Here is a 27863-nt window from a genome sequence, read left to right on the forward strand (position 1 = left end):
CCCGGCCAGGACTTCCTCTTCCCCAGCACCCCAGCACTGGGGACCCCATCTCTGTCCCCTCAGGAGCGGAACCTTCCCACTCACAGGGCCATTTCTTCATTCCAGGGGCCTTTTCACAATGTTCTTGGCAGCAGCTATTGGTTAATTTATGTTTTCAGATTTTGAGCAACTTTATAAAAAAAAAAGGAAGCTTGCATTTCTTCCTGGATGCTGGTTTCTGGGATGCTGACCTCTCACCCTCTTCACTTTCTCACTTCCACGAGCTTTCCTGGGCTCACGGAGTCATGGTCGCTTCCTTTTTCTGCCCCGGGGCCACTAAGCCCCCTCCCCTGGAGGCCCCCAGCCCTTCTCTCTCTGCCTCCTTCCACCCCTCCTGGCCCGACTGGCAGCTCCAGCATGCCCTGGACCCTCACTTTTTTTTTTAAGTCGAGCAAGTTCAAGACCACAAGCCTTTCCCTCCCATTAGATGGATGAGATATGCTTCTTGAGAAGCCCCGGTGGAGACACCCCCCCCACCCCCCGTAAGGCATTCCCGACCCGAGGACATCGGAGCTCGCTTCTCCCAGGGGTGCCCTCTGACCTTCCAAAGCACTCATGCTAGCTTGGAGAATTCTTTTTGCTTACTCGGTGGGGCCCTCCTTCTTTGCACACACTGGGGACCAGCCCCCAGCCCAGGGCCAGACCCTGTTATGGTGTTACATAATAATATATTAATAATAAATGATTACAGCGTATATGAATATTTATTAATATTTATTATATGGCAGCCAGTGATTCCTGGGTGTTTCCTATATGCTTATAGTGTGACCACCAGTGACCCTGAGGTCTGTCCCCACCCCAGGCCTCCCTGAGGAGCTCTGGGGAGCCCCCAAGAGATACACCAAAAAAAGGATCAGGAGGTTACTTTCTGTACAAACCAACTGGCAGCAGAGGGACGGTTCTTTCGAGAAGAACCCCAGCTAATTCCTGCAGAAGGAATGATAAAGTTGCAGATAATTCTCAGGAGCGAATGGGTCCAGGTGGCAGCATCCATGGCTGCTAAGCCCCCTCATGTGGCCAGTCGGCGGGGACCACGGCGGGGACCACCCCTCCCCAAGTCGCCAATGCACGATCCACCAATGTAGCGAGGAGACCTCATGGAGACCCCGAGGTGGGGAGGGGACCCCGCAGGACGCAGAGAGGGGGGAGGGAGGCTGGTTCTTCTCATGGGCGGGTTTGGAGGGTTCTGTGTCGCGCGCGTGGAGGGCTTGGCACGAAGCCTGGGACACCGTGACGGCCGGATCCTGCCGGCTGCGCTGGCCCATAGGGGCCCGCGAGTATCTGCAGAACCAAATGTCCTTAAAACGGAGACATGGCAGCATCGTCCGGGTATCCGTAAGGGGCAGAGGCCCAGGCGGTTTAGGCATCGCTGTCGTTGCCGCCGAGAATCACTGAGCCACCCGTGACCCACTTCCCCGCCGTCTCTAATTAGGGCGCCCAAGCTCCAGGGACCGACGCGAAAGATCAAAGAAACCGGAAAACCGGGCCCCGGCGCCCCCTGGCGCGCACGGCGCTTCCCTACCCGCGGGCCCCGGGGAGGCGAGTCGAAACGCGCAACTTTAAAACCATCTCTCTCGCAACGGGTTCCCTGTCGAGGCCGGGGTGGGGGTGGGGTGGGAGCCCTGCGTCCGGGGCGGGCGTCTCAGCGGTCCGCGCCGACCCCCTTCTTCTGCGGCGCCGCATCCGCTCGACAACCTTGCACGCCCATCTCTCGGCCCTGCTGGGAGGGCCCCGTAAATCCCGGAAGGGCTGCATCAGAGGGGGTGGCGCCTCCCCCACCTGCAAAACTGCGTGTGCCGTTTTTTCTGGGAAGAGTACCCTTCAGATTGCCCGGAATTCTCAGGATAGGGGAACTCAAAATCAGGCCGGAGTCCTCAGTGGGCGGGGAAGGAGGGTCTCGGGGCCCTGGTCCCAGCCTTGGATGGGCCACCTCCCCAGAGGTGACAGAATGGAAACAGGCAGTGCTCCACTGAGGGGCGGGGGTGGTATGCACTCAGGGCCCCTCCCAGCAGAGCCTCATCGCCAGCATTAGACTCGGACCCCCACCTGCCCCTGCTCAGATCCCTCCTGTGGTTTCCCATGGCCTCAGCGGAGCGGAATCCTCACTGGCTTTGAGGGCCTTTGTGGCTCCCCGATCTTGTCGCCCCTCAATACCTTTCCCTCTGGCTCCAGTCCACTCTCTTCTTTGCCTCCACCGCACCCTCCCCTCCCTTCCCTGACTCTTCTTCATTTTCCTTCTCAACTCGGACTTCTCCTCTAGGAAGCTTTCCTTGATTGCCCCCAGACATGGTGGATTAGGGTGTCTTGGGCTCCTGCAGCCCCCTCTGCTGAGGATTGTCTGCCTGGCTGTGGGTCTGTGCCCCAGAGAGTAGGGTCCTCGTCTGTCTTATTCATGCTGTGAGACTCACCTCTCATTCTAGCTGAGTGTTAGGGGCTGGTGTCCCCCAAAGTCACATGCTGAAGCTCTAACCCCCAAGACCTCAGAATGTGGCTGCATTTGGAGATAGTTTTTTAAAAGATAATTAAGTTACAATGAGGTCATTAGGGTGGGCCCTGATCCAATCTGACTGGTGTCCTCATAAGAGGAGATGAGGGGACAGACACACACAGAGGGGAGACCATGTGAGGACACAAGGAGAAGACGGCCGTCTGTCTACAAGCCAAGGCGGGAGGGCTCAGAAGAAACCAACCCTGCCCACACCTCGATCTGGGACTTCAAGCCTCTAGAACTGTGAGGAAAGAAATTTCTGCTGTTTAAGTCACCTGAAATATGGCACTTTGCTCCAGCACCCCTAACAGACTGAGACACCCAGTAAAGGCTCTGATAAGTCCTGCAGTTAGGAGCTCCTTTGAACCTGCTGGGGTGAGGAGGAGGAGGAACAGGGAGAATGCTCACTCTCTGGGGAGGCGACCAGGCATGGTTTGCTGTGTGCCTGTCCTCGTACAAATGCAGACTCTGATCCCAGGAGCTGGAGAAAACTCCTGGCCTTGTGTGGCTCCAGGACCCAAAGGGACAGTCCTTGGGGGCTGGGGAGGGCCGGAACACAGGGCCTGCTCTGCTTGTTAATAATACAACTCACAGTCCCATTGGAGTGGGTAAGATAACTCTAGTGACAAGAGAGGAGCAGCTGCTGTCACGCTCCCAGGCCATCTGCCTTCTGGCACCATCTCCTCTCTTCTGCAAAGCAGCTGCCATTACTGGCCCCTGCGTTTGGGATGGGGCACCCAGAGGGTCGGCCAAAGCCTACAGCTAGTCCACCTTGGAGCCAGTGTTCAAACCCCAGCCCAAGTTCATAACCTGCACACAGGCTTCAGATGCCCTCTGGGAGGACAATAGGGTGTGGTGGGGCTTGAGGCCCAGGTCTGGGAATGGGACCCACGGGAGGCTGGCCCAGTACAGGTCCCAGGGAAAGAAAGCGAGGTGGCCACTGGCTGGCAGAAAAAAAGGAGGGAGTTTATTTCTCTAGAAAGGGAGGGGGGCAGGTCAGGGTGGGGGCAGGAGGATCAGGGCAGGGCAATATTCTCCAGCTTCTGGTCCAGCGTCTTGAGGTCATCCAGGAAGCGGGTCGGGGTAAGGATGTGTGAGGAGCCTGGGCAAGAGGGGAGGGCGGGGAGCTGGGCCACTACCTCGGGACCCCCAGCCAGGGGCTGCGGGAAACCAGGCCCTGACTCTGAGGACTCAGAAGTCTAGACCCCTTAGAAACCTAGGGATCCAGCCCCCAGGTGACCCTCCCCTGGGGGCTCAGAAACCCCTCAGAACCCAGGTGTCCAGCCACGTCCTCTCACCCAGGGGCCCCAGACACTAGCCCTGCAGAGGCTCCAGGCTTTGGGGACCAGGAGACCAGCTGTCAGCCCCTATCCTTCTAAACCCAGGAGTCCAGCCCAACCCCCTGAGGACCCCAGTGCTGGCTACTCACCAATGAGCACCTCCCACTTGCCATCGGTGGCCCGGGTCACCTCGTAGGCGGCCCTCATCTCTGACATCGCCACGCCACCCATGACATAGATAATGAGCCTGGGCCCCGCCCGTGCCTCCACGCCCGCCTTGTTCTTGTGCCAGTGGCCAAAACGGGCACTGTGCAGGGGAGGTAGGCAGAGGTCAGTGAGGGGGCCAGGAGACTCCCCTCCCCCGCCACCTGACATGGGCCTGGGAGTGCAGAGGTGGGGGCCGTGGGGCATGGCGTGTCCCCGGGTCGTCACCTGACAGCAGCCTGGGAGCTGGGCGTGGGGGCAGGGTCAGACACGAATGGCCACAGCTTGCGGTCCAGCCGGTCCTCCACAGCATCCTGGGGGCCGGAGAGGGAGGCTCAGGAGAGAAGCTCTGGGTGATGGGGCCCAGAGTCTGGAGCCCCCTCCACCCGCTGTGTTCAGGGGCCAAGATCCTGGCAAATAGGAGCCATCATCTGCATCTCTAGCCCTTTGGGGACCCCGGAGTCTGGGCCCCTAGGGTCCCTGGGGATGGGGTGCCAAGATTGCTGGGACCTCAGAGGGACTGCAGGCAGGAGGCTGGGCCCCCAACCTGATTCTTTTTGCTGCTGCTGCTTTGGGCTCCCACAATGGGCAGGGGTCAGTGGGGGGCAGGGCGAAGAGAAGAGAGGGGGACGGAAGAGGAGGTCGGTGGGTAGAGAGGAAACGAGGTTCCCCTGCGGGGGGGCCCTGTGCTATCCCAATTCCTCGTGTGTGGACTTGGGGTACCCCCCCTGGCAGAGCGGCTCGGATGCCGGGGGATGCCCATAATGAGGGATTTTCCGTTAAGCCCTGGGGCTTAGCATGAAGGGGGCTGAGCCACTGCCTGGATCAGGCAGGACCTGGCGGGGGCAGGCAGAGGTCAGGCCCCAGCCCCCAGCCTCCCGGTGCCCACCCCGCACCGGCAGTACCTCCATCACGTCCTTGATCACTGGGGTCCAGCGGGACAGCTGATAGGTAGGCTCGGAGCGCTCCCTCCGCCCCAGCCGGCTTGAGGTCCCACAGCCCTACAGGCGGGGCCGGTGGGGGAATTAGGGGGAAGGTGGGGGGTCACAGCTGGAGCTGGGGGCTCCTCTGGCTTGCAGGTTGGCGGGGTGGCGTTTTCAGATAAAGATGGAGAAATGGAACAGAGAACAAGAGAGAGAGACTGGGAGAGAAACGAGAGAGGGAGAGAGGGAGAGAGGGAGAAATACAGGGGCAGTGAGACAAAGAGACGAGAGGACAGAGAGAAACAGGGAATCGAGAGGTGGGGGACAGAGTGACAGACAGACCTGGAGAGAGATGGGGGATGGACAAGGGGGACCCGAGAGGGGTGCCTCAGCAGTGGAGGCTGAGTCAGGGGAGGTGAGCCCAGAAGCTGCTGTGTGTGTGTGTGTCTGTGTTGGGTGGGTGGGGGGTCCTGGGAGACATCTAGGAGCCCAGGTCAGCTGTGCACCCCAATGCTGGTGATGCCGTGATCTGCCCCTGGGGCTCAGACCACACTCCCCACACCGCACCACCACCAGGACCCGGGATCTGACTACGGGTCACTCCTCTGCTTATTGCGTGACCCACGGTTGGGGACAGCCCGGTGCCCCCTGGTCCCCACACCAGACCCCACTCAGTGCTTTCTCTCCCCCTAGAACCACACCACACCCTGTGTACCCCAGCCCCGTGACATGCCCTCCGCCCTACAGGGCCAGGCTCTGACTCAACGCCCTCTCCACCCCAGAAACCGCCCCACCCCCACATTTGCCTTCTGCCCCGTCTCTGACCCTCCAGCCTGCTCCCAGCATACCCCAGTGTTGGTGATGGTGCCCCCCAGCTGCTCCAGGTTCCGGATGAGGCTGCTGTGCGCCTGCACGTTGGCGTGCTGGATCAGCTTGGCCAGGTTCTCCTCGCTCACACCTGGAGGGGGGGAGGGGCAGGCTTGGTGGGTGGGATTCTCATGGGGGAGATGGGGGGACCAGGAAGTGGCCATATGGGTTCCTGGGTTAAGGGGGTTGAGAGTGCCGTCAGGAGGTCCCAGCTGTGATGGGAGTATCCTGCAGGTGGGAGGTCCTCAGGACCGAGAGAGCCACCGGGGCTAGTGTGAGGGGTGTCATGATGCTAGAATTCTGGATGGTGAGCCCAGAGCAGGTACACTGGGGGATCCTCTGGAGTTAGTTGAGGAAATTAAGTTTGGAGGCGTCATAGATTTGGGGCATCTATGTCAGTGGAGCCCTTATATCAATGAGGGGTCCCCCAGGGCAATGGGGGGGGGGTCCCACAGTCCAGAGAGGTATCTGTGGGGGCTGGCATGCTTGAGAAGTGGGGGCATGCCAAGGACAGAGGCACTGTGGGGTTAAGCCATTCCCAGGATCACTGGAGACTCTGGTGAATGGGGGTATCCGGAGGCCCCCCAGGCCCCACACCCACCATTCCGTAGAAGGATGTAGAGCAACAAGACCCGGATCTTGTCATAGGCTGGCACCGCCGTGTCCAGTAGCACAGGCACGATCAGCTTCATGGCGTCCTTGATCTTCTCGCCCTCTGCGTCCGAGCCCATGGCCAAGTCCTGCGGGGCGTGGGGGTCAGACAGTACGTGGGGGGAGGGGGCAGGGCAGGGACATCCCCAAGGTCCTTGACAAGACCTTTGGGCTCTGCTTTACCATACTACCGGGCCTTGGAAGCTTCCAGCCCTGTCTACCAACAGGCCCGGCCCCTCACAAGCCACACCTCTCCACGGCCCCGCCCCCTCAGTCCTAACCTCCTGTCCACAGGCCCCGCCCCTCACACAGGCCACGCCTCTCCAAGACCACGCCCCTCACGGTCCCTGCCTCCTGTCCACAGGCCCCGCCCCTCACACAGGCCACGCCTCTCCAAGACCACGCCCCTCACAAAGTCCCACACCAGGCCCAGGCCACCCTCACCTGCTCCACACTGCACAGCTTTTCCACGGAACCCTTGAAGCGCTTCATGCAGTCATCGGCTAAATGTAGGTGCGTAGAATACTGCGGGGTGGGGGGTGGGAGTTGGGGGGAACAGAGACTGAGTCAAGGCCGAGAGCAAGAGAGCAAGGAGGGGAGGCCAGGTTCCCCGCCCGCGCTCACCTTGTTCAGCTCCTTTTGGTACTGCGGCATCTTTTTCAGGATGTGGGACAGGTCTTTGATGTTGGCCTGGCGACAGGACAGGCGTGAGGCCAGGCCCTGCCCACCTGAGGTCCCACTCCAGGCTCCGGATCCAGGCTGAGCCTGGCCCCTGCTCTGGAGGCGTGGGGACTTTCCTCCCAGGCTGCCCATCCTGATGCAGGCCCGCCCCCTACCTTGTCGGTGGTCATCCTCTTGCTCTCACAAAACGTCTTCAGAAGCTCTGTGACCTTCCTGGTGGGGAGGACGGGCAGAGGTGAGTTTGGGGGGCTGGTGCCAAGACTAGAATCTGAAGGCAGTGGGGGTCGCACGGCCGGGGGATGGGAGCCGGGGGACACACGTCCCTGTACCAGGCCACGTGCAAGCACACACTGGGGACACACCCAGGAGTCTGGCTGAGGGGTGTGGCTTGTGGACGGGTGGCTCAGCCAGAACTGAAGGCCACAATGGCGGAGGGGGATTCAGGTGGGGACCGGTGCAGAGTGGCTCCCACCCAACTCCCACCACGTGCACGCACTTGGACACGTCCGCAATGTGCATGTGCCGCAGCTCCATCCACAGGTCATCATCCTCGTCCAGCAGCACGGCCTTCTCACGGGCCTCGCTCAGCCCTGTGGTCTCATACCTGCGGGCGGGGGGGACAGGAGGGTTGGGAGCACTAGCTGAGGACCAGGGACCCAGGTCCATGGAGATGGTCGGGGGCAGGTTCCGGGGTCCGCCCACCTGTACATGTCCTGCTCGATGTCCAGCAAGTCATAGGCCATGGCCTGGAATGTGAGCTCATGCAGCAGGGGGGACACGGGGTCGGCTGCCCGGTCCATGATTAGCAGCTGTGAGCGCATTTTTTCAGGGCCCTGGGGGGTGGGATGGGGAATGGGCAGGGATGAGGACACTGACCCTGGCTGTGGTTGGGGCCTCACCCCTCAACCCCCCAGCAGGCCCCCTCACCTCGCCCAGACTTGGAGTGTCTGCCTTGAAGGCGTTCAGCTTGGCCAGGACGGCGTGGGCCAGCTGGGCTGTGTCCTCTGGGCCCCTGGGGGTGGGTGGGCAGACACAGGGGCCTCAGGGCGGGGGGTCAGGGAGGGCCAGGCACAGACTAGGGGTCAAGGATGGGGTTAGGGATGGGAGTGAGGGACCAGGGTGAAGACCAGGGCTGGGGTCAGAAGAGAGATTAAAGGTTGGACGCAGGAGGGGGTCAAGGTCAGGGGGCGGCACGGGGATGGGGTCCCCACTTGCGGTAGCGGATGGCTGGGTACTCCTGCAGCGTGGCGCAGAGTGTGGCGATCTGCTGGGCCAGCGCCTCGAGCTGCCGCACCCGCTCCCCCGCCCGGAAGGGGCAGTAGAGGTTGTAGGTGCTGTGGGGGGCATCCAGGGAGAAAACCTGGGGAGACACAGTGCCAAGAGGTACACACTTGCCCGACTCCAGCTGCCAGCACCTGCCGCTCCCTTGGGGGGCTTCCCCTTCCAGGTTTCTGGGGCCTGTTACACCCCCCCACCCCACCCCAGGCCTGGGCAGCCCCTAACCAACGCCTGGAGGAGGAGGTAGAGAAATACCCCAACCCCCTCCCCCTGGGTGGGACAACGCTGAGGGGGCTCTACACTGCCCCCTGCAGGTCCCCAGGGGAACAGAAGCCCAGGTGCCCACAGTGGTAAGAGCTCATTCTGTGCTAGCTTCTCTCCTTTCTGACTCAGTGTCCCCTGTATGGGTCTCAGTGTCTGTTTCTGACCTGGGACATTTGGTCACGGGCCCCCACCCCCTGCCCAGGACTAGGCTGGACTGTACCTGGGCCTCATAGGGGAGGAAGGCAAGGTGGATCTCTTTCAACGTCTTCACCACCTTTGCCAGGCGGGAGCAGCCCAGCTCATTGAACAGGTGCTCGGGGCAGGCTGGGGTGGGCAAGAGGGGGCATCAGGCCAGAGCAGCCGCACACCCTGACCCCCCACGCTCCCCGGCTCTCCTCACTCACTGTCGGTGAAAAAGACATGGGCTGCTTTGTAGGTGAAGGTCGGGGTGCCCCGGAAGTCTGCAATCAGAGCCTGCACGGACTGGGGAATGCAGACGGCTCTCAGTCCCATCCATCCTCTGGCCTGGCCTCTCAGCCTGTCTGTCCCCCCCCACATACACATGCAGACAGGCCCAGAGGCACGCGCGCAAACATGCAGGCACACACACACTCGCTCACAGAGGCACCTTCTCCGTGGGACTCAGCAAATAAATGGCCTCCAGGCTGGGGATGGGTTCTCGCCGTTTGTTGATGTCTTCAACAACTAGTAGGAAAAGGAAGGGACCCATGTGGGTGGCACTGGGGAACACGGGTAGACACCTGGGTGCAGGGTCAGATGCTGGGGGGCTGCAATCCCTGAATGGCCTAGGCCAGAGGAGCACATCCACAGGCCACACAGCTAACAGCCATGCAGATTTGGGGTCACAGTCACACCTCCTGGGGGCCTCCCATAGAAAGCGGTGCATTCTGGGGCCTCACCCTGAGTTCATTCTGGGGGTCCTACACGGGGGTCCACATACAGGGGTGGCAAAGTCTGGGAGGCTGACCCCTTAGGGGTTGCAGCTGGGGAGTCCTGCGTGGGAGGTCTGCCCATCACAGGCTCCCACTCTTAGGATGCCCATTTGGGGAACATACTTGGGAGGGGAGGGTCACACGCTTGGGGTTGTCTATGCGGGGAACTGGTACTTGAGAGTTCTGGCCAATGTGAGGGGATCTCACATTCAGGTCCCATCTGGGGAGCATGGGGTAGGGGTGTCCACTCACTGGTGATGCCCTCAGCCAGGATGTCTGACATCTTGCAGCAGGACGACAAGATGCGCATGCTCGGGTGGTCCACGATGAGAACCTGATGCATGGATGGACGGATGGACCGACAGACAAGTGGGCAGGAGAGGCCGTAGGTGCCCCCGAGGAGGGGCTGGGGCAGTGGGCAAGGACTGACAGTTTCAAGAACTGGCTGGAGGAGAGAACCCAGGACCCCACCCCCCACCCCCATATCCCAGACCCGCCTACCCATCCACCCTGTGGGCTGGCAGCCTCCTCAGGGAGTTCGAGGGGGTCCCACATTCAGGGCTGCCACGTGGGTTTGGACAAGGCATTCTGCTTCACCCCTACCTTCCACTCCCCATCCTTTTTGACGCTCCGAATGACTCCACTCAGAATTTCTGCAGGGAAGGGAGCAGTAGGCTCAGGATGCTGGGTCCTCTGACCCCATCACAACCTCAAATCTTCTGGGTCTTTAACTGGACCTCTATTCTAACTCTTTACTCCTCCCCGCAAGCCTGCGAGGTAGCTCCCGGTGTCACCCCCAATTTACAGACAGGGAAACTGAAGTTCAGAGAGGACAAGTGACCAGCCTAAGCACCCTCAGCGCCTAAGTGGCCGAGTACCTAGGGCATAAGTGGTCACTGGATAAGCATGTTTTAAAACTGCAAAGCCAGGGCTCCAATACATGTCTACCCACCTCCAGAGCTGGGCTCTCGGCTCCCCCATCGGGTACCTCAAGTTCTCCTGGCTTTCTGGAGGTTTCAACCAGAACCTCCCCACCCCTAATCCTCCTCCATCAGTTTCCCCTGGTTCCCTGCTCAGAGGCGTGCCTTGCTGCGGTCCTCCCATCACCCAGCCTCCAGCCTCAGTTTCCCCATCTGTAAAATGGAATCAGTGGCTTTCCCGTCTCCCCCGTCAACCCTTGTGTAGGAGGCTCCTTCGTTAGTTGGGGTGCTGAGGGTTTGGGCCACACTCTGCCCTGCCCAGTGAAAGGAGGAGGGAAGAAGGGTCGGGTGGCCCCGCCCAGCCAGAGTGTCCTGTCCACCGTTATCAGGACCGCCAGGGCGGAAGGAGCCGCTGAGGCCGGAACCACCCGAGGCGGGGGAGGGGGAGTCCGCCACCCCACCCGCAAGGACCTGAGCCCTCACGTTGCGTGGGGCTCTTGGGGATTGGGCAGGAGGAAGTCGTCCCCCACCCCTGGACCTGGAAGGGGAGCCTAGACACACCCTCTGAGCAGTCACACCACCTGGGGTCACTGAGCAGCGCCCCCAGCCCGACCCTGGTCCACACCATGGGGCCCCAAGAGTCCAGCCCCGGACTTTGCCCGGCTGAGACTCCTGAGTGTCCACCGTGCCCTCGTCCCGCCGGCACCGTAGGGGTCCTAGGAGTCCGAGCCCCCGCGCTTGCCACCCCGAGCCTGATCCCCTTGGGTCCCCGCGGTCCAGTCTCCCAACTTCGTTCCGCTCCGGCACCGGAGAGCCGGGACGTCCAGCTGGGACCAAGTCCCCGCCCGCCCCCTCGAGTGTCAGTTGCTCCACGGACGCCCCGCCCGGCTCCCAGCTCCCTCCCGCCGGGGTCCCAGAGTCCGTGCGCCCCCGGCCCTCGCCCCCCAGGGGACGCCAGAGCCCGGCGCGGGCGGCACTCACTCTCCCCCACCACCGCCTTCAGCCCCGAGGGCGCCATCTTCCCCCAGGGCCACCGCCACCGCCGCTTCCGGGTCTGTCCCAAGGTGGGGGCGTGGCTTCGTGCGTCCTCCACGCGGGCCCCGCCCCTGCGCACCTGGCCCCACCCCCCGTCGGTGCACGGAGAGGAAGATCGGTCCCTCGAAGAGCGGACAGGCGGATGTGTCCCTGCAGACCGGGCCGGAGTCCCTGGAGGGGCGCGCCCCGACGACACGCTCACAGACGTGGGCTCAGACACACTTCCTCTGCTTGTGTGCAGCGAGAAAGTGGGATCACAGGGCAATGATGACCCTCTCATCTTCCCCAGGCACAGCCGCCACCCCGCTAGAAGTTTCTCCGTGGCTGAGGGATGCTGTGTGCCGACCCGGAGCACGGTGGCCACACCTCTGTGACCCACTTACCGTCTGTGCCCCCCGAGTTGAGCAGCAGCAACAGGCTCAGGCAACATTTGATAAATTTAAGAGGAGGCGTGGAGGCGTGGTTGGAGCTAAACCAGCACCGTGTGTGCCAGATTTTCACTGCATCCTCCTAGAGACCTTGACAGGGAATGCGGTATAGAAAATGAAACCTCGGCTCAGCGGGACTCTCGTCCAAGGCCACATGATGAGCAGGCCTATTGGGATTTGAACCAGGAGTCCGTCCCAGGAGGAATGCTTGTCACAGCCTTGTGCTCACCGGGTGCAGCCACCCCCACACAAGCAACAATCACATTCGTAGGCTGATTCACACGTGGGTTTAGTGGCAGGCTCAACCGCTTGCACATTCACGCACACATTTCGATTCACACTCGATTGGAAATTTCAGGGCCTGCTCCAGCTGTGTGCCAGCGAGGGGCTGGCACCTTGTCACATACAGGGCACAGTCCAGTAGCACCCATACAAGTGAAGGCCCGGATTGATTTATTTTTATTTATTTTTTTTTTTGAGGAAGATTGGTCCTGATCTAACTACTGTTAATCTTCCTCTTTTTGCTGAGGAAGACTGGCCCTAAGCTAACATCCATGCCCACCTTCCTCTACTTTATACATGGGACAGGTGCCTACCACAGCATGGCTTTTGCCAAGTGGTGTCATGTCCGCATCCGGGATCCAAACCGATGAACCCCGGGCCACCGAAGCAGAACGTGCGAACTTAACCGCTGCGCCACCGGGCCGGCCCCCAAGGGCCCGGATTTAAAGTGTGATGCACGTGTGTGAATGCAGAGTCCTGACCTGATTCGGTCCTGAGCTGGTGCCTTCATTTGGCCATGTTTATTAAGAGTCAGCCAGGTGCCAGCCCCTCCGCCACTTACGTGGGACAGACAACAGTGAGTAGGACCAGAAGGCCTGCATGTGGCAGAGTTGAATGGGGAAGGAGGGGATGGAAAATGATCAAATCCACCCTCCAGGAAATAAACGGTGATGTGAGAGCAAGCATCACGTGGTTGGGGGGCGGGGCCCTATTGGGGGTGGTACCAGAGGGCCTCCCTGAGGGAGTGGCCTTCAGACTTAGCCTTGAATGACATCAAGGAGCAGCCAGGCAGCGATCCAGGCGAAAAGCAGGGATGAGCGTGGAGTGGCAGGAGTGCGGTGAGGCCAGGGAAGGGGGGTCGGGCAGGAGGTGAGGTTGGAGGGGCTGCAAAGGCCAGCCTTCTTCAGAAAGACAAGGTAGGACCAACCCAGTCTGATCTGCCTGGGACTGAGAGGGTCCCAGGACACAGGACGGTCAGGGCTAAAACGTCCCCAGGCAAATCTCTTTCTTTCACAGCTTTACGAAGATATAATTCACATACCATACAATTCACCCACTGAGAGGGTACAATTCAACGGCGTCTACCATATTCCAAGTTGTGCATCCGTCACCAGTCAATTTTAGAACATTCCTATTACCCCACGATGTTTGGGATTTCCCCTGAGGACAATGGGGGCCAAGAATGAGTCCTGAGCAGGGGAAGGAGAGGACCCCTGCAGCTCCTGGCGGGGAGGATGGATTGCAGGGGTGGAGGGAGGCGCTGGGAGACACCGTGAGGAAGCAGGACCACCTGTAGCTTCTCACCCTGGGAGGGGAGAGTCTGTAGGCGTGCCACTCCGCACTCTACTTGGTGAGGTTGACCAGGGGCTTCCGCTGTTAAGGGCTGAATGGTGTCCTGAGCCTCTTCCCCCCAAAGTATGTTGGAATCCCAACCCCTAGTACCTCAGAATGTGACCTTATTTGGATATAGGGTCGTTGCAGATGTAATCAGTTGAGATGAGGTCACACTAGAGTAAGGTGTCTCTAATGCAGTATGACTGGTATCCACATCTTAAGACAGCTCGATTTCAGCCTTCAGACCTCCAGAAGTGTATGACAATAAATGTCTGTTGCTCTAAGCCATCCGGTTGGTAACACTGTGTTAAGGCAGCCCCGGGAAATGAAGACAGCCGTGGAGGAGCAGGACATCACCTCGACATCGAGGACTTCGGGCTGCGGAGAGCGAGTGAACGTGGGCCCCCGAGTGGGGAAGGGCAGCCTGGGGAGGGGGACCAAGCTTTGTGCTTGGCCCGGGGTGGTGACAGTGCAGCCGGTTTATTCCAAGAAGAAATGTCAACTGCTTTCCAGAAAGGCATCTTGGGGAGGGGATGGGGTGTAGGTGGGGTCCTGCCAGTGGCATCCTCTCCCAGGGCACTGAGGGGCAGCCGTAGCTGCTCAGGGGAGGGGGCGGGGCTTTCCTCCCGGGGTGAAGGATCAATGCTCAATTTGGCATTGGTGTCAAAGAGACAGGAGTGCCCAGACCTTCTTGTTTTGGGGTCCGTGGGGGGCAACCAGGGCCAGGGCCAGTGAGGGAGGGAGGAGTGGCCAGCAGAGAGAGATGGAGCTGGGCTGGCCAGTGGTGCCTCAGGGGTCCTCGGGTCCAGCTCCCTCTTCCCCCACCACCTGCAGATGGCAACCGCCTTTCCAACAGGGTGAGGTCCCAGGTACTGGTGGGCAAGCTGGGCGGCTGCGCCGCTTCCCACTGGTGAGCAGAAGACCCCGCCCCAGCTGCCGTTGGCTGCCCTCTCCAATGAGACCCAGCCAGTCCCTGCTCCCCACTGTGGGGACACTGTTCTGGCCCACTACTGCACCCCACCTGAGAGTTCTTGGGGCCCAGAGAGTTGTGCTGGGCCAGCAAAGTCCAAACCCAGGTCACCTTGCCTCCCACTCCTCCAGCAGCCCCAGCATTGTGCTGCAAAAACAATTATCTGGATCATCTTTATGGGGCTTAAGCCTGGGTGGGAGCAGATGGGGCATGAGCTGGGGATTTGGGGCCGGGTATCCACTCCCCCCACATCCCAGTCTTTTAAAAAGCCTTCTCTGGCACGGGGCCGGGGCAGAGGCCAGCAGAGAACTGGACGGGGCCCAGGGGAGGGGAGCAGGGACAATGATGGACCAGGAAGAGAAAGAGGATGGGGGTTTGGCCCCCTGTGTCAAGGTAAGCAAGGCCTGCCCCCACCCCCACCTCCAACTCAAGGGCCCCTGAATGACAAGACTAATTAGTTTGTAGGGCACCTAATTAGCGAGCGAGTCTCCTGGGACCCCTGACCCAGTTGTTGCCCAAGGAGGTGCTGGTGGGCAGGAGGGTCCGAGGGCCTGAGCGTACGCCAAGGCAGAGGTCAGGGCTCTCAGAACTGACCCCTGTGAGGTGGGGGATGATGGGATTTAGGGGCGGCCCCTGGGTTGTTTCCCTGGCTTGTGTCCCAGCCCCCAGGCCACCCTCCAGTCAGGCCCCAATCTAGGACGGCGGGATGCTAGCCCAGCAGCTCTCCCTTGAGGCAGCACCACGTGAAATGGCACTGCTGGCCGGGCCCCTGGGGTGGGGGCCGAGACTGAGGAGACTCATGTCTCATTCGGAGAAGCTCTGCCAAGCAGCACGGCAGCGGGGACTATGGTGAGCTCAGAGGAGGGCAGGGCAGGCTCTGGAGTCAGGGTGGGAGCTGGCTGGCCAGGACGGGAGGTACGGGGCTCCCGAGCCGAGAGGCTGGCTGGACGGAGTGTGTTTGTCCCCAGGCAGGCTCCCCAGACCAGGAGGGCTTCTTCAATCTTCTGAGCCACGTGCAGGGTGACCGGATGGAGGAACAGCGCTGCTCGCTGCAGGCAGGGCCAAGCCAGACCTCCGAGAGCCGTGAGAGTGGGCAGCAGGGTGCCTGGGAGTGGCTGTGCTGTCTGGGGGGTGTGAACGGGACAGGGTGCGTGGCGAGCGGCCATCTCGGGGAACTGTGGGCAAGAGGTTGTCTGAGAAAGTGCGCAGGCAACTGGGGACACAGATGCCTGTGGGTTTCGGGGTACAGGGGGTGGAGGGAGACGAGTGTGCATCCTGGGGGTGTGAGTGGCAGTGAAGAGCGGGGCTGTGTCCTCTGGAGTCTGCGTATGGGTTCATCCCCACGCGCCTCCACTCCATGCAGAGAGCGGCCCCCCACCTGAGATGGACAGTCTCATGGACATGCTGGCCAGTACCCAGGGCCGTCGTATGGATGACCAGCGCGTGACAGTCAGCGCCCTGCCTGGTTTCCAGCCCGTGGGCCCCAAGGTAGGTGATATTCTGTTGGGGCTGAGGAGAGACCAGCCAGGCTGAGCTTGCCTCCCACTCCCAGCCACAAGTGAATGGGGTCCCACCCCCACCTCTGGCCATCATCTGCCCTGAAGATGAGTGCCTGGGAGGAGGGCCCCGTCTGTGTCCCTGCCATTCACAGGGCCCTGGCCAGTCCCATACTGGCCTTCAGATGGGAAGAAGAAAGCCCAGACAGGGCCGAGAGGGGTTCAAGGTCATGCAGGGGGCGTGTTAATGTCAGAGCCGTGGCTGGAATTCATGGCTCCTGCTCCCAAGTCTGAGGGTTTAGGGGAGGCCAGGGAGAAAGACTTCCTGTCTGGGAAGACACCCCCAGGGAGGAGGGCACAGGACACACATCCACACACTCACGTGTGTCCGCGTCACACGTACTCATGCACAGCTTGGGTTCTGATCAAGACCTCAGTGAGATGCCCAAGAGCCACCGCCTCACCCCCAAATACCAGCCTAAATGTTGAGTAACGCAGGTCTACAGAAGTTTGGGGATGGTGGGACCGATGGCGGGAGGCAGCACACGGGTTGCCACCAGCTCCCTTCCTCCAATGTCTGTGTCACCTCTGGCCGGCACTGCCCTTGGTCCCTCCCTCTGGCTGACCCCTCTTCATCCACAGGACGGAGTGCAGAAACGAGCGGGGACCCTCAGCCCCCAGCCCCTCCTCACCCCCCAGGACCCGTCTGCTCTCAGCTTCCGTCGGAACAGCAGCCCCCAACCCCAGACACAAGCCCCCTGAGGGCCTGAATCATCCTGGGCCCCACTCGGCCCCCGAAAGCAGACAATAAAACACTTCCATGGACAACGAGGAACCGTGTGTGTGTTATTTGGTGGGTGGAGGGGCTGGGCTCAGGCACTTGGAGGCTCAGGAGCTCTGCCGGGCAGCCCGAAGGAGCTTCTCCTCCCGCTGCTTCCGTATCCTCTCTTTGAATTCTTCTAGCTCTTGGCGCTGGGGGTGGGGAAGTGGGTGGGATGGGAAGGAAGGAGGGGGGCACACCTCAGGGCCTGCACCCCCCCCTCCCACCACCTTGCCCCCTACTCCCCAGGCCATGGCTTCAGAGTTCAGTGTCTACACTGGAAACCCTGTGCCAATTATAACCAAGGTCCAAGTGGGGTCAGCTTCATCTTTCAGGGAGAGGGCAATAAGGAAACCATATGCCTCTCTGCTCTCAGTTCTCTGCTGATGGCTGAGGGTAAAGTTTTCATTCAAGTCCATCATGGCCACAGGGAAGGCCCCTCCGTCCCTCTGGTGGGAGGAAGAGTATGTCACTTACCTGGTCCTCCTTCTCAGGTGGCCACAGCTCTCTCTGTGGGGACAAAATCAGAGCTGGAGGCACAAGCCAGGAGCCTCCAGAGCCCCACACCCAGGGAGAGTTGGCTCATGGGAGGCAGTCATCGGTCCCCAGCACACTGCCTCATATCCTCCCCCTGGAATGAACCCAGGAACACTCTCCGGGCGCCCACCTTGCGCTGTATGACATAGTCCTCAAACCACTCGGCCTGATTGGCAATCCAGAACATAGCCACAGGGAAGGTGAGGTACAGCGTCATCTGGAAAGGCAGGGCGCGGGGCTGAGCAGAAACAGGGATTACTCCCCCTCCCCCAATGTGCAGAGGTTTCTCAAGAGCCTGGAGGACGGTCCTCCAGTAGAACCCAGGGGCGCCTCCTCGGGGCCCCCAAGAACCCCAGAACTCCCACCAAGGGTGCAGAAGCCACACACCTTCAAGTCTAGTCCCCATAAGCCAAGAAACCTTATTCCTGAAAGCTCCCTCCGAGTCTGGGAGATTCCTTCTCAGAGAGACACGCGCGCGCACACACACACCGGTCCCAGGAGCCCAAGAGCTCTCACTCCAAGCAAAGACATCTCCTCGAGATCTCATTATCCCCGCGAGTCAGATCCCAGGAGCACCCCCAAATCCAGGAGGCCTCATTCTTCAGAATCTACCGCTCTAAGTATAGAAGTCTCCCTATCACTCACCCACCCACCCCGAGCCCGAGAGCTCCCCCAGGGTCTGGAGCCTTTCTTCTTGGGGCGCCCTCCCCAGATCATCCCTCTCGGAGGCCCCTCCTCGCCCCAGCCCTCCCAGATGCCCCCCAACCCAGCGTCCCCTTCTCTGGGTTTCCAAACGGGAAGACCCCTCTTAAATCTCAGGAGCTTTTTGGGGGGAGTTCCTCCTTTTCAGAGCCTCCTCCACAGATCCAGAAAGAACCCCCTGCCCAGGCGCCTACCAGCTCCGGGGCTCACTAACCCGAAACACCTCCAGCTTCACCCCCATCTCGCTCCTCCGAGGCTACAAACCCGCTTCCGCCCAAAGCCAACCCTCCAGCAAGACAGCAGTTCATTGGGAGTTCGCGGGCTCCACCGCTGAAGCTGATTGGTCTAGGAGTTTCGGGATAACGTCATCTTCAGGAGCCTTCTCTCTGCTTCCGGTCGCTGGCGCTGTCTGAGCAAAAGTCAACAACGCGCCCGCGCGGTTGGGAAGGGTTCAGCCAATAGAAAAATGGATCTGGCTTGGGTGGGCGGGCCTTAAGAGGATACGTCATTAAAACGCGACTTTCACCCGTACCTGGAGAGCCAGGAAGATGGTGGTGATGGCGCGACTCTCGCGGCCCGAGCGGCCGGACCTTGTCTTCGTGAGTCCGCGGCAGGGTCGGGGTGGCCCGCGTTGAGGCATCGGGGCCTGGAGGCCACAGGGGATCGGGGCCTGGCCGCCATGGGGATCTAGGCCAAAGCTCTGTTGGCCCGAGGACTGGGGGACCTTAACGGGCCAGAGGCCGTATGGGGGTGTCCAGACCAGGCTGGTCAGGAGTAAAGGTCTGGTGCTGGAACCCTGGTGGCTTGAGTAAAGAGCTTCTGTCGAGGTTAAGGGCCTGTCGTCCCGGACGTGGGACGGAAATGGGAGCGCGCGGGGAGGGAGAAGGAAGGGAGATTGACATAGCTAAATCTTGAGAGACCTGATGTCTGAAGTAAAGGCACGGTGACCTGGCCAGGGGCCTGTTTTCTGTGGTAAAGGCTTGATGTTCTGGGTAACGGCGTAGGTCTGGTCCTGAGCGTTATAGTTTCTGTGATAAAGGCTTGGTGTCCGGGCTAGGAGAACTCTGGAGTCGGAAGTAAAGACCTGGTCGTGTGGAGCTGGTCAGGGCATAGTCCGTGGGATTCTGAAGAGTCAAAGGTTTGGTGTTTGGAGTAGAGGCCTGACGTCTTTACTAGATGCTTGGTGTCCAGAGTTAAAGGTTTGGCGTACGGTGCATCTCTCTCTGAGATAAGGTTTGAGCTCCCAAGTTCTGGGGTGGAGTTGAGCTAGACTCTGGCTAGTAGGAGCCAGAAGGTACTGGTGTCTGGAAAGAGGCATGTTGTGAGGCAGTAAGGCTTAGTGTTCAGGGCAGAGGACTGGCATCGGACCAGGGCCCTGGTGTCTAAGCAGTCTGGTGATCTGAGCCAGAAAGTGGGTAGCTTGATTAGAAAGGCCAAAAGAGTGATGGCGGGGCGAGGGGGGGTAGTCTCGTGTCTGCTCTAGACCCCTATGACTGAGGAGTCTGATGATCTGGATCAGATTGTGGGCAGTAGAATTTGGGGGGGTAAAAGTGTGAGTCCTGGTATCTGGGGATCTGGTGACCTGGCGCCGGTGGGGGACAGTGGGGTCTGGCTGAAAGTCTGGGGTTTGGAGTGGAGGGGTGCTGTGCGAGGCTCTGAGGGCGCGTCTCTCTTCTCCCCATTCGCCGGCTGGCAGGAGGAAGAGGACCTCCCCTATGAGGAGGAAATCATGCGGAACCAGTTCTCCGTCAAATGCTGGCTGCGCTACATCGAATTCAAACAGGGTGCCCCAAAGCCCAGGCTCAATCAGCTGTATGAGCGGGCGCTGAAGCTGCTGCCCTGCAGGTGGGAGCGACTCCCATCTGCCCTGCCCGCCCCAGCCCCCACCCCACCTTGTTTAGTCATAACGAGACTGGCCAGTAGGTCCCAGGTGATTGCTTTTGTGGTCCGTCACTAGCATACATCCCCCGGCCAGTCAGCACAGCTTTCCTGATGTCCCGGGTCCATCCCGCCGGTGCTGAGACTTGTCACCCTTCCCCGGGCCCCTTTTCCCAGCAGCTGCCTCCTGGGGCAGGGCGGAGGGTTCTGGGGGTCCAGAAAGCTGACCAATACTGTCTGCCCCTGCCCCACCTCCTCCAGCTACAAACTCTGGTACCGATACCTGAAGGCACGCCGGGCGCAGGTGAAACATCGCTGTGTGACCGACCCCGCCTACGAAGATGTCAACAACTGCCACGAGAGGGCTTTTGTGTTCATGCACAAGGTGGGGGCTGGGCCAGGGGATGGGTGGGAGGTGGGGCTCAGAGTCCATGGAGGTGGATGACCCAGAGAGGATTGAGTCTTATTGCCTCTGTGCACTTGGAGTTGAACTAGACTTGGTCCAAGAGGGATGAGGGCTCTGGGTCCTGCTGCGTTCTTGGCTGTGGGACACCTGATGTGTCTTTGTGGCCAGGCCACCATGCCGGTGGCTCAGACCGGCCTGCCTCTCCCTACACCTCCAGATGCCACGTCTGTGGCTAGATTATTGCCAGTTCCTGATGGACCAGGGCCGCGTCACGCACACCCGCCGCACTTTCGACCGTGCCCTCCGGGCGCTGCCCATCACCCAGCACTCCCGTGTTTGGCCCCTGTACCTGCGCTTCCTGCGCTCGCACCCGCTCCCTGAGACGGCCGTGCGGGGCTACCGGCGCTTCCTCAAGGTAAGCTCGTCGGGTCAGTGAGGCAGGTGGGCCAGGTTTCCAGGTCAAGAGCTGCCCAAACTGGTTCCTTGGGACACTTACCCCATGCAGGATGTCACCTAATGGACAAGATGTGGGAAAAGGCTCCTTGAGACAAACTGGCTTTTGTTTTCCGTTCATTCGATTGTTCTGTAAATTGTTCATTAGTGCCTGCTTCTCGTCAGGCATTGAGACAGGTGCTGGGGACAGTGTGACTGAGACAGTCCCTGCCTGCAGGAGCTTTCCGTCTAATGGGGTAGACAGATCAGCACGAGGTGACCGCGTAAACTCGAGTAAAACCACAGCCATGGAAAGCCAAGGAATGGGAGATAAGCAGCTATGAGGATGTGTAACAGGCGGGTGGAGAGTTGAGGTAGAAACCGGGTGGGAGTGTGTGCGGTTTTCTCAAACTTCTGATATCTGTGATGTCATGAAACCCTTAGCATAGTACTGTTTGCGTAACAGTTTGTGGTGAAACCAAGGCCTGGCCTGTGCAGGCTGGACCACTGGTGTCTAAGGCAGACCAGTTAGGGCTGGGGTTGGACCAGTGGGGCCCACACTGGATCAGTAAGACCCAGGATGGTCACCTAGAGCCCAGGCTGGGCCCTTAGGGCTGAGGCTGGACCAGTGAGGCCCAGGCTGGACCACTAGTCAAAGCTGGACCATTGGGGCGCCAACTGGATCAATGGGACCAGTAGGCCTCACACTGGACCACTATAGTCAAGGCTGGACCATTTAGGATTTAGGCTGGACCACTGGGGCCCAGGCTGGACAGATGTGGCTAAGGCTGAGTCAGCAGGGATGGCTCTTGGCTGGGACAAGGTGGGTGGCTGACAGGAGGCCTGGAGCCACCGACAGGAAAGGGCCATGGCAAAGTGGCCCTGCAGCCCCACTGACTGCCAGTGGGGGGGGTCGGTGCCCAGCTGAGCCCTGAGAGCGCAGAGGAGTACATCGAGTACCTTAAGTCGAGTGACCGGCTGGACGAGGCCGCGCAGCGCCTGGCCACCGTGGTGAATGACGAGCGCTTTGTGTCCAAGGCCGGCAAGTCCAACTACCAGGTGGGCCTGTGGGGAGCTGGGAGTCGGGTCCGGCGGGAGGGCTCGCCTCCTCAGAGGCTGTGGCTGAGACTCTTTCCCCGGGCCCCGCAGCTGTGGCACGAGCTCTGCGACCTCATCTCCCAGAACCCGGACAAGGTGCAGTCGCTCAACGTGGACGCCATCATCCGCGGGGGCCTCACCCGCTTCACCGACCAGCTGGGCAAGCTGTGGTGCTCGCTGGCTGACTACTACATCCGCAGTGGCCACTTTGAGAAGGTGTGCGGGCACACGGGCCCTGGTTGCGGGCCAGGATCTCCCCCCAGTGCACGTGTACACGTGTGTAAACAGGAAACAGGTGCACATGTGCTGGTGGTGCACACATGCGCATGCACCACACATTTGCCTTCCTGAAGGTGAGGAGACGCCATTCAGCCCTGTGGACCTGTATGCCCACCCTGGGGTCTGCCAGACCTGCCTCTCTCTGGCTGTGTGGCCTGGGGCCCGCTAAGCCTGGGCGTCCTCATTTACACAATGGGAGTGACAGTCGCTCTTGAGGTGTTGGTGTTACTGTCAGTCACCACGTTCGCTTGCTCGACGTGTTGGGCAGTGGAGTGGCAAGCTCAGGGGATAGGGGAGCGTATTGGGCTCTGGGGATCCCCAGGGGGGCTGGCTGGGGCTGTTGGGGCCTCAGGGAAGGTGGGAGCAGGGGGGAGCAGAGAGAGGGGGCGGTGAAGGATTAGGGAAGTGGGGAGCCCCGCAGGCCCAGCAGGGGCTATCTGTGTCCCGCTGTGGGGAGCCTCCGACCCGGCATGGGCAGGACAGAGGCATGACCAGCTGTGCCTTTTACAAAGACCCTTCAGGCTGCCACTTTGAGCAGAGTGCACAGGCCAAGGCCGGCGGCAGGAGACTGGCCAGGTGGAGGCAGTGGGGCAGGACCAGCCAGCGACCGGGGCAGAGAGATGGGGCCCAAGCTTGCGGGGGTGACTGGGAGAGTGTGAGCTGGAGAAGGGGGCTGGGCAGGTTGAGGGCTGCTTCACAGCAACCCCTGAGCCCTCCACGGCTGAGCTGAGGTTAGGGTCCCTGCAGGGTGGCCTCTGGGGACAGGGAGATGGGTCACCTATTGGGTGCCAGGTGCTTTACACACGCCTGCCTTGAGCTGCACGAGGGGCTGTGACTCAGTTTACTGAGGAGGAGCCGAGGCCCCCAGGTCCCTCCAGCAGGGGAGGGGAGGGCTCCAGCCCCGGCTCTGCTGAACATCACTGCTCGCAGCCTGCCGGAGCTGGGCAGGCCCAGGGAGAGGGCAGAGCCCCGGGAAGGCCCTGTGGGGCCTGGTGCCAAAGGCACTCCTGCCGTTCCCCATGTGCCGGCGTGGGCACCCGCGCCTCTCCCCTGCCAGCACTTTCCTTCACCCGTCCCCGTCCCCGCAGGCTCGGGACGTGTACGAGGAGGCCATCCGGACCGTGATGACGGTGCGGGACTTCACCCAGGTGTTCGACAGCTACGCCCAGTTTGAGGAGAGCATGATTGCCGCCAAGATGGAGACGGCCTCGGAGCTGGGGCGGGAGGAGGAAGGTGAGCGGAAGAGGTGGGCAGACGGGGCTGGGGTGGGCTGCAGGGGTCGGGGAGTCCTGAGTGGCTGGGGCAGGGGAGAGGTGCATCCCGGGTCAGTCAGGGCCCAGCAGGGAGGGAGGACTGGACGATGGAGATGGTTCGGGAGGGCCTGGGCCCGAGCTTGGCGGGGAAGGAGGGCTGTGGGGAATGCTGGGGGCCGGGGGTGAGCCAGGGGTCAGGGTGGCCCTGGGGCAGCTCCGGCCAGGGCCAGCAGAGAGAGAGTGCCAGGGTGGAAAGTGGGGTGAGGCAGTAAGGCCCAGAGCCCTAGGCTGGGGCTGGAGGGAGAGGGGGTGGGGGCCGGAGGTAGCTGTGTGCTGAGGCCCTCACCCCTGCTCCCTGGCCCCTGTCGTGGGTCCCAGACGACGTGGACCTGGAGCTGCGCCTGGCTCGCTTCGAGCAGCTCATCGCCCGGCGGCCCCTGCTCCTCAACAGCGTCTTGCTGCGCCAGAACCCGCACCACGTGCACGAGTGGCACAAGCGCGTGGCCCTGCACCAGGGCCGCCCTCGGGAGGTACGTGATGGCCCCGGCCCCGGAGCCCTGTCCCCCCTCCGCCCTCATCTGCCTAGCCCCACCCACACCTGACCCAGCCCTCCCGCCCAGATCATCAACACGTACACGGAGGCCGTGCAGACGGTGGACCCCTTCAAGGCTACAGGCAAGCCCCACACGCTGTGGGTTGCATTTGCCAAGTTTTACGAGGACAACGGGCAGCTGGACGATGTGAGTGCCATGGCCTGTGTGTATTTGCTTGAGCATGTTGTGTGTGCGTGAGTACACACGGGTCCTTGGCCGGAGGACCCGGGGGCACAGGTGCATCTGCATGAGCATGCAGGCACGTGCACTCTAAGGAGCTGAGCGCCGGGCAGGCAGGGTCTCAGCCCTGGCCTCCGCCCGCCCGCAGGCCCGTGTCATTCTGGAGAAGGCCACCAAAGTGAGCTTCAAGCAGGTGGATGACCTGGCGAGCGTGTGGTGCGAGTGTGGCGAGCTGGAACTCCGCCACGAGAACTACGACCAGGCTTTGCGGCTGCTGCGGGTGAGCACCAGCCTGGGTCCTGGGGAGGAGGGTGCAGGGTGTGCGGCCCTGGAAACCTGTCTGAGTTCCCTGCTCGGTGCTACTGACTCCCTGCAGAAGGCGACGGCGTTGCCCGCCCGCCGGGCCGAGTACTTCGATGCCTCGGAGCCCGTGCAGAACCGTGTGTACAAGTCGCTGAAGGTGTGGTCGATGCTCGCTGACCTGGAGGAGAGCCTCGGCACCTTCCAGGTGAGCTGCCGGGAAGGGACGGGTCGCGGGCCTGTGGCAGGGGAGGGACAAGGCCACCGACTCAGCCCCCACTCCCCCTGCAGTCCACCAAGGCCGTGTATGACCGCATCCTGGACCTGCGCATCGCCACTCCCCAGATCGTCATCAACTACGCCATGTTCCTGGAGGAGCACAAGTACTTCGAGGAGAGCTTTAAGGTGAGGGGGCGCGGGTGGCAGTGTCCCCTCCCCAGGGACCCCGGGCACTGTGTTCATGCACTTGGTCCTCTGTAACCAAGTACCACAGACTGAGAGGCTCAATCAACAGAGATGTATCTCCTCCCAATCCTGGAGGCTGGACGTCCAAGATCAAGGGGTCGGCCGGGCCGGTTTCTCCCGAGGCCTCTCTCCTTGGCTTGTAGCCGGCCATCCTCACTGCGTCCTCACGTGGGCATCTCTGTTGGTGCGTGTTTCTGCTGTCTCTCTGTGTCTCCGAGTCTCTTCTTATGGGGACGTTAGTCGTGTTGGAGTCCATCCTAGTGACCTCGTTTTGGCTCAGTTACCTCTTTCAAGATCTTCTCTTCAAACACAGACATCACTTGAGGTCCCAGGGGTTAGGGCTTCAGCGTGAATTTCAGGAGATGCCGTTAAGCGCATCACAGGCACTGAGTCCCGCCTCTGTGTGTGTATGAGGTGGGGGAGAGTGTTGTTGTAGGTGCCCTGCCGTTCAGGCCGCAGGTCATAGGTGTCTTATGCACGTGTACCCATGGTGAGGCCCTGCCCCACCCTGGGGTTTTGGTTGTGTGTGTGTGGAGATGACGCATGTTCACAGACAGGGCAGTCGTCCCTATGCACGTGTGCCGCCCCTGCCTGAGTGACAGGCCCTGCCCCTCAGCCTGGACTCCAGTGTCCGCAGAGCTGAGGGTCCACCCTCTCTTTACCCACAACATCCCCCACTAGTGACTTACTGAGTCCTAGTCCCGCCCTGTCCTTGGGGTTCTTGCAGTCTGTTGAGGCAGACGGGCAGCACGGCCCCCCTGCCAGCACCGTGATGGCGGGGAGGGCCACAGCGGGGAGGGGTGGACGGGAGGGGGCCCGCTCACCGAGCTTGAAGGAGTCTCCTGGCGGACTGGGTGCCAGGTGGTGTCACCCTGAGACTCACACGCCCCCCCATCTTGCGGCAGGCGTACGAGCGCGGCATCTCGCTGTTCAAGTGGCCCAACGTGTCCGACATCTGGAGCACCTACCTGACCAAGTTCATCGCCCGCTACGGGGGCCGCAAGCTGGAGCGGGCGCGGGACCTCTTTGAACAGGCGCTGGATGGCTGCCCTCCCAAGCACGCCAAGAGTGAGGAGGGCCCGGTGGGCGGGGCGGAGGGCGTGGGGAGGGGCGTCGTGGGCGGGGCCACTGTCCTCTGACGGCGCTCCCGTCCCTCCGCAGCGCTCTACCTGCTGTACGCGCAGCTGGAGGAGGAGTGGGGCTTGGCGCGGCACGCCATGGCCGTGTACGAGCGCGCCACCAGGGCCGTGGAGCCCGCCCAGCAGTACGACATGTTCAACATCTACATCAAGCGGGCCGCCGAGATCTACGGGGTCACCCACACGCGCGGCATCTACCAGAAGGCCATTGAGGTGCCTGCCGCAGGGGTGGGAGGGTCCTGCAAGCTGGGGGATCGGAGCGTGCCTACGCGTGGGGGCTGGGAGGGGCGTTTGGGAAGGGGCCAGCCTGGTGTGTTGGGAACCACCTGAGCTCTCCCAAGAGGGGCGCCCCTCCTGCCTCCCGCCCTGCCTGCTCTGACCCCACCGTCATCCAGGTGCTGTCGGACGAGCACGCGCGGGAGATGTGCCTGCGGTTTGCGGACATGGAGTGCAAGCTTGGGGAGATCGACCGCGCACGGGCCATCTACAGCTTCTGCTCCCAGATCTGCGACCCCCGGGTAGGGATGGATCCGCCGGCGGGCGGGTGGGTCTGGGAGGCTGCGGCCGAGCCAGCCAGCTTATGTGTAGACCCTCTCCACAGACGACTGGGGCTTTCTGGCAAACGTGGAAGGACTTTGAGGTCCGACATGGCAACGAGGACACCATCCGGGAGATGCTGCGGATCCGCCGCAGCGTGCAGGCCACGTACAACACGCAGGTCAACTTCATGGCCTCGCAGATGCTCAAGGTGTCGGGCAGCGCCACGGGCACTGGTGAGCAGCTGTGGGCCACCCCTGGCCTCGGCCGGGCTCGCCCTGGGGCGACATGTTCCCCCGTCTCAGGGCCTGTCGGCCCAGCCTTGACCTCCTGGGACTGCGAGCACTGGGGTCCGACTCTGCCTCTCCCTCAGACTGGGAACTTGAAGGCTGGGGCCTTGAGGACAGCTGGGCTCCCAGCAGCACCAGAGTGAGGCGGGCACACAGGGGGTGGCAGGGTCTGGTGTGGCTGTGGAGAGGGCCTGCGCATGGCGTCTGATGCCCACCTTCCCCCACCAGTGTCTGACCTCGCCCCTGGGCAGAGCGGCATGGACGACATGAAACTGCTGGAGCAGAGGGCGGAGCAGCTGGCGGCCGAGGCGGAGCGGGATCAGCCCCCGCGGGCCCAGAGCAAGATCCTGTTCGTGAGGTGAGAGGGGGGACTGGGACTGGGGCTGGGGCTGGGAGGGGGGGCTGGGCCCAGCTCAGCAGTGTGCCCCGCCCCCGCCCACCCCCAGGAGCGACGCCTCCCGGGAGGAGCTGGCCGAGCTGGCGCAGCAAGCCAACCCCGAGGAGATCGAGCTAGGCGAGGACGAGGACGAGGACGAGATGGACCTGGAGCCCAACGGTGAGGGGCCAGCCAGCCAGGCAGGGTGGTGGGGCAGAGGCAGGGGAGGGCCCCTCCTGGAGAGTGACCGTGTCCTCCCCTTCCCGCCCAGAGGTTCGGCTGGAGCAGCAAAGCGTGCCGGCTGCCGTCTTCGGGAGCCTGAAGGAAGACTGACCCCCCCCACACCCCACCCCTGCTGCCCCACCTCACCCCTCCCGCAATGAAGCCTCCATTTGTACGTCGTGGTCTGAGCCTCCTTCCTGCCTGCCCCTCCTGCCGCCCAGGTGCCTGTAGGGAGTGCCAGCTTGGTGACGCCCTGGCCCCG

At 61.6% G+C, this 27863-nt stretch overlaps 4 protein-coding genes across 5 annotated transcripts; 2 read left to right on the plus strand and 2 right to left on the minus strand.

The window, feature by feature from the left end:
* Positions 1-3478: 3478 nt before the first annotated feature.
* On the minus strand, positions 3479-11643 carry STXBP2 (syntaxin binding protein 2). Of its 2 annotated transcripts, XM_046638392.1 has the most exons (19): positions 11530-11643; positions 10232-10281; positions 9881-9962; positions 9304-9380; positions 9080-9158; positions 8896-8999; positions 8345-8493; positions 8061-8145; positions 7836-7966; positions 7630-7737; positions 7289-7346; positions 7077-7142; positions 6897-6977; positions 6403-6541; positions 5783-5892; positions 4917-5012; positions 4240-4325; positions 3957-4114; positions 3479-3629 (listed from the first exon to the last, which is right to left on the minus strand). In XM_046638392.1, exons 1-19 carry the CDS (start codon positions 11564-11566, stop codon positions 3544-3546), a joined length of 1782 nt encoding a protein of 593 aa, XP_046494348.1. In that variant the 5' UTR covers positions 11567-11643; the 3' UTR covers positions 3479-3543. The 2 variants fall into 2 exon arrangements, with proteins under 2 accessions (XP_046494348.1, XP_046494349.1); XM_046638393.1 differs by lacking the exons at positions 3479-3629; positions 3957-4114; positions 4240-4325; positions 4917-5012 and adding an exon at positions 5040-5276.
* Positions 11644-12663: 1020 nt separating this feature from the next.
* On the plus strand, positions 12664-16856 carry PCP2 (Purkinje cell protein 2). The gene is made up of 4 exons (XM_046684786.1): positions 12664-14991; positions 15567-15681; positions 15962-16086; positions 16737-16856. Exons 1-4 carry the CDS (start codon positions 14392-14394, stop codon positions 16854-16856), a joined length of 960 nt encoding a protein of 319 aa, XP_046540742.1. The 5' UTR covers positions 12664-14391.
* A 61-nt stretch (positions 16857-16917) lies between these two features.
* Positions 16918-18467, minus strand: LOC124251865 (protein PET100 homolog, mitochondrial). The gene is made up of 4 exons (XM_046684784.1): positions 18368-18467; positions 17582-17668; positions 17392-17424; positions 16918-17066 (listed from the first exon to the last, which is right to left on the minus strand). The coding sequence occupies exons 1-4, from the start codon at positions 18392-18394 to the stop codon at positions 16983-16985; spliced, it is 231 nt and encodes a 76-aa protein (XP_046540740.1). The 5' UTR covers positions 18395-18467; the 3' UTR covers positions 16918-16982.
* Positions 18468-18674: 207 nt separating this feature from the next.
* On the plus strand, positions 18675-27786 carry XAB2 (XPA binding protein 2). Its single transcript, XM_046638408.1, has 19 exons — positions 18675-18752; positions 19850-19998; positions 20293-20416; positions 20655-20852; positions 21794-21928; positions 22019-22183; positions 23335-23479; positions 23878-24029; positions 24120-24239; positions 24421-24552; positions 24649-24780; positions 24864-24977; positions 25943-26105; positions 26199-26389; positions 26572-26694; positions 26778-26949; positions 27232-27361; positions 27450-27559; positions 27651-27786. The coding sequence occupies exons 1-19, from the start codon at positions 18702-18704 to the stop codon at positions 27710-27712; spliced, it is 2568 nt and encodes an 855-aa protein (XP_046494364.1). The 5' UTR covers positions 18675-18701; the 3' UTR covers positions 27713-27786.
* The last annotated feature ends 77 nt before the right edge of the window (positions 27787-27863 follow it).

This window comes from Equus quagga, chromosome 14, assembly GCF_021613505.1.
Source record: "Equus quagga isolate Etosha38 chromosome 14, UCLA_HA_Equagga_1.0, whole genome shotgun sequence".
NCBI lineage: Eukaryota > Metazoa > Chordata > Mammalia > Perissodactyla > Equidae > Equus > Equus quagga.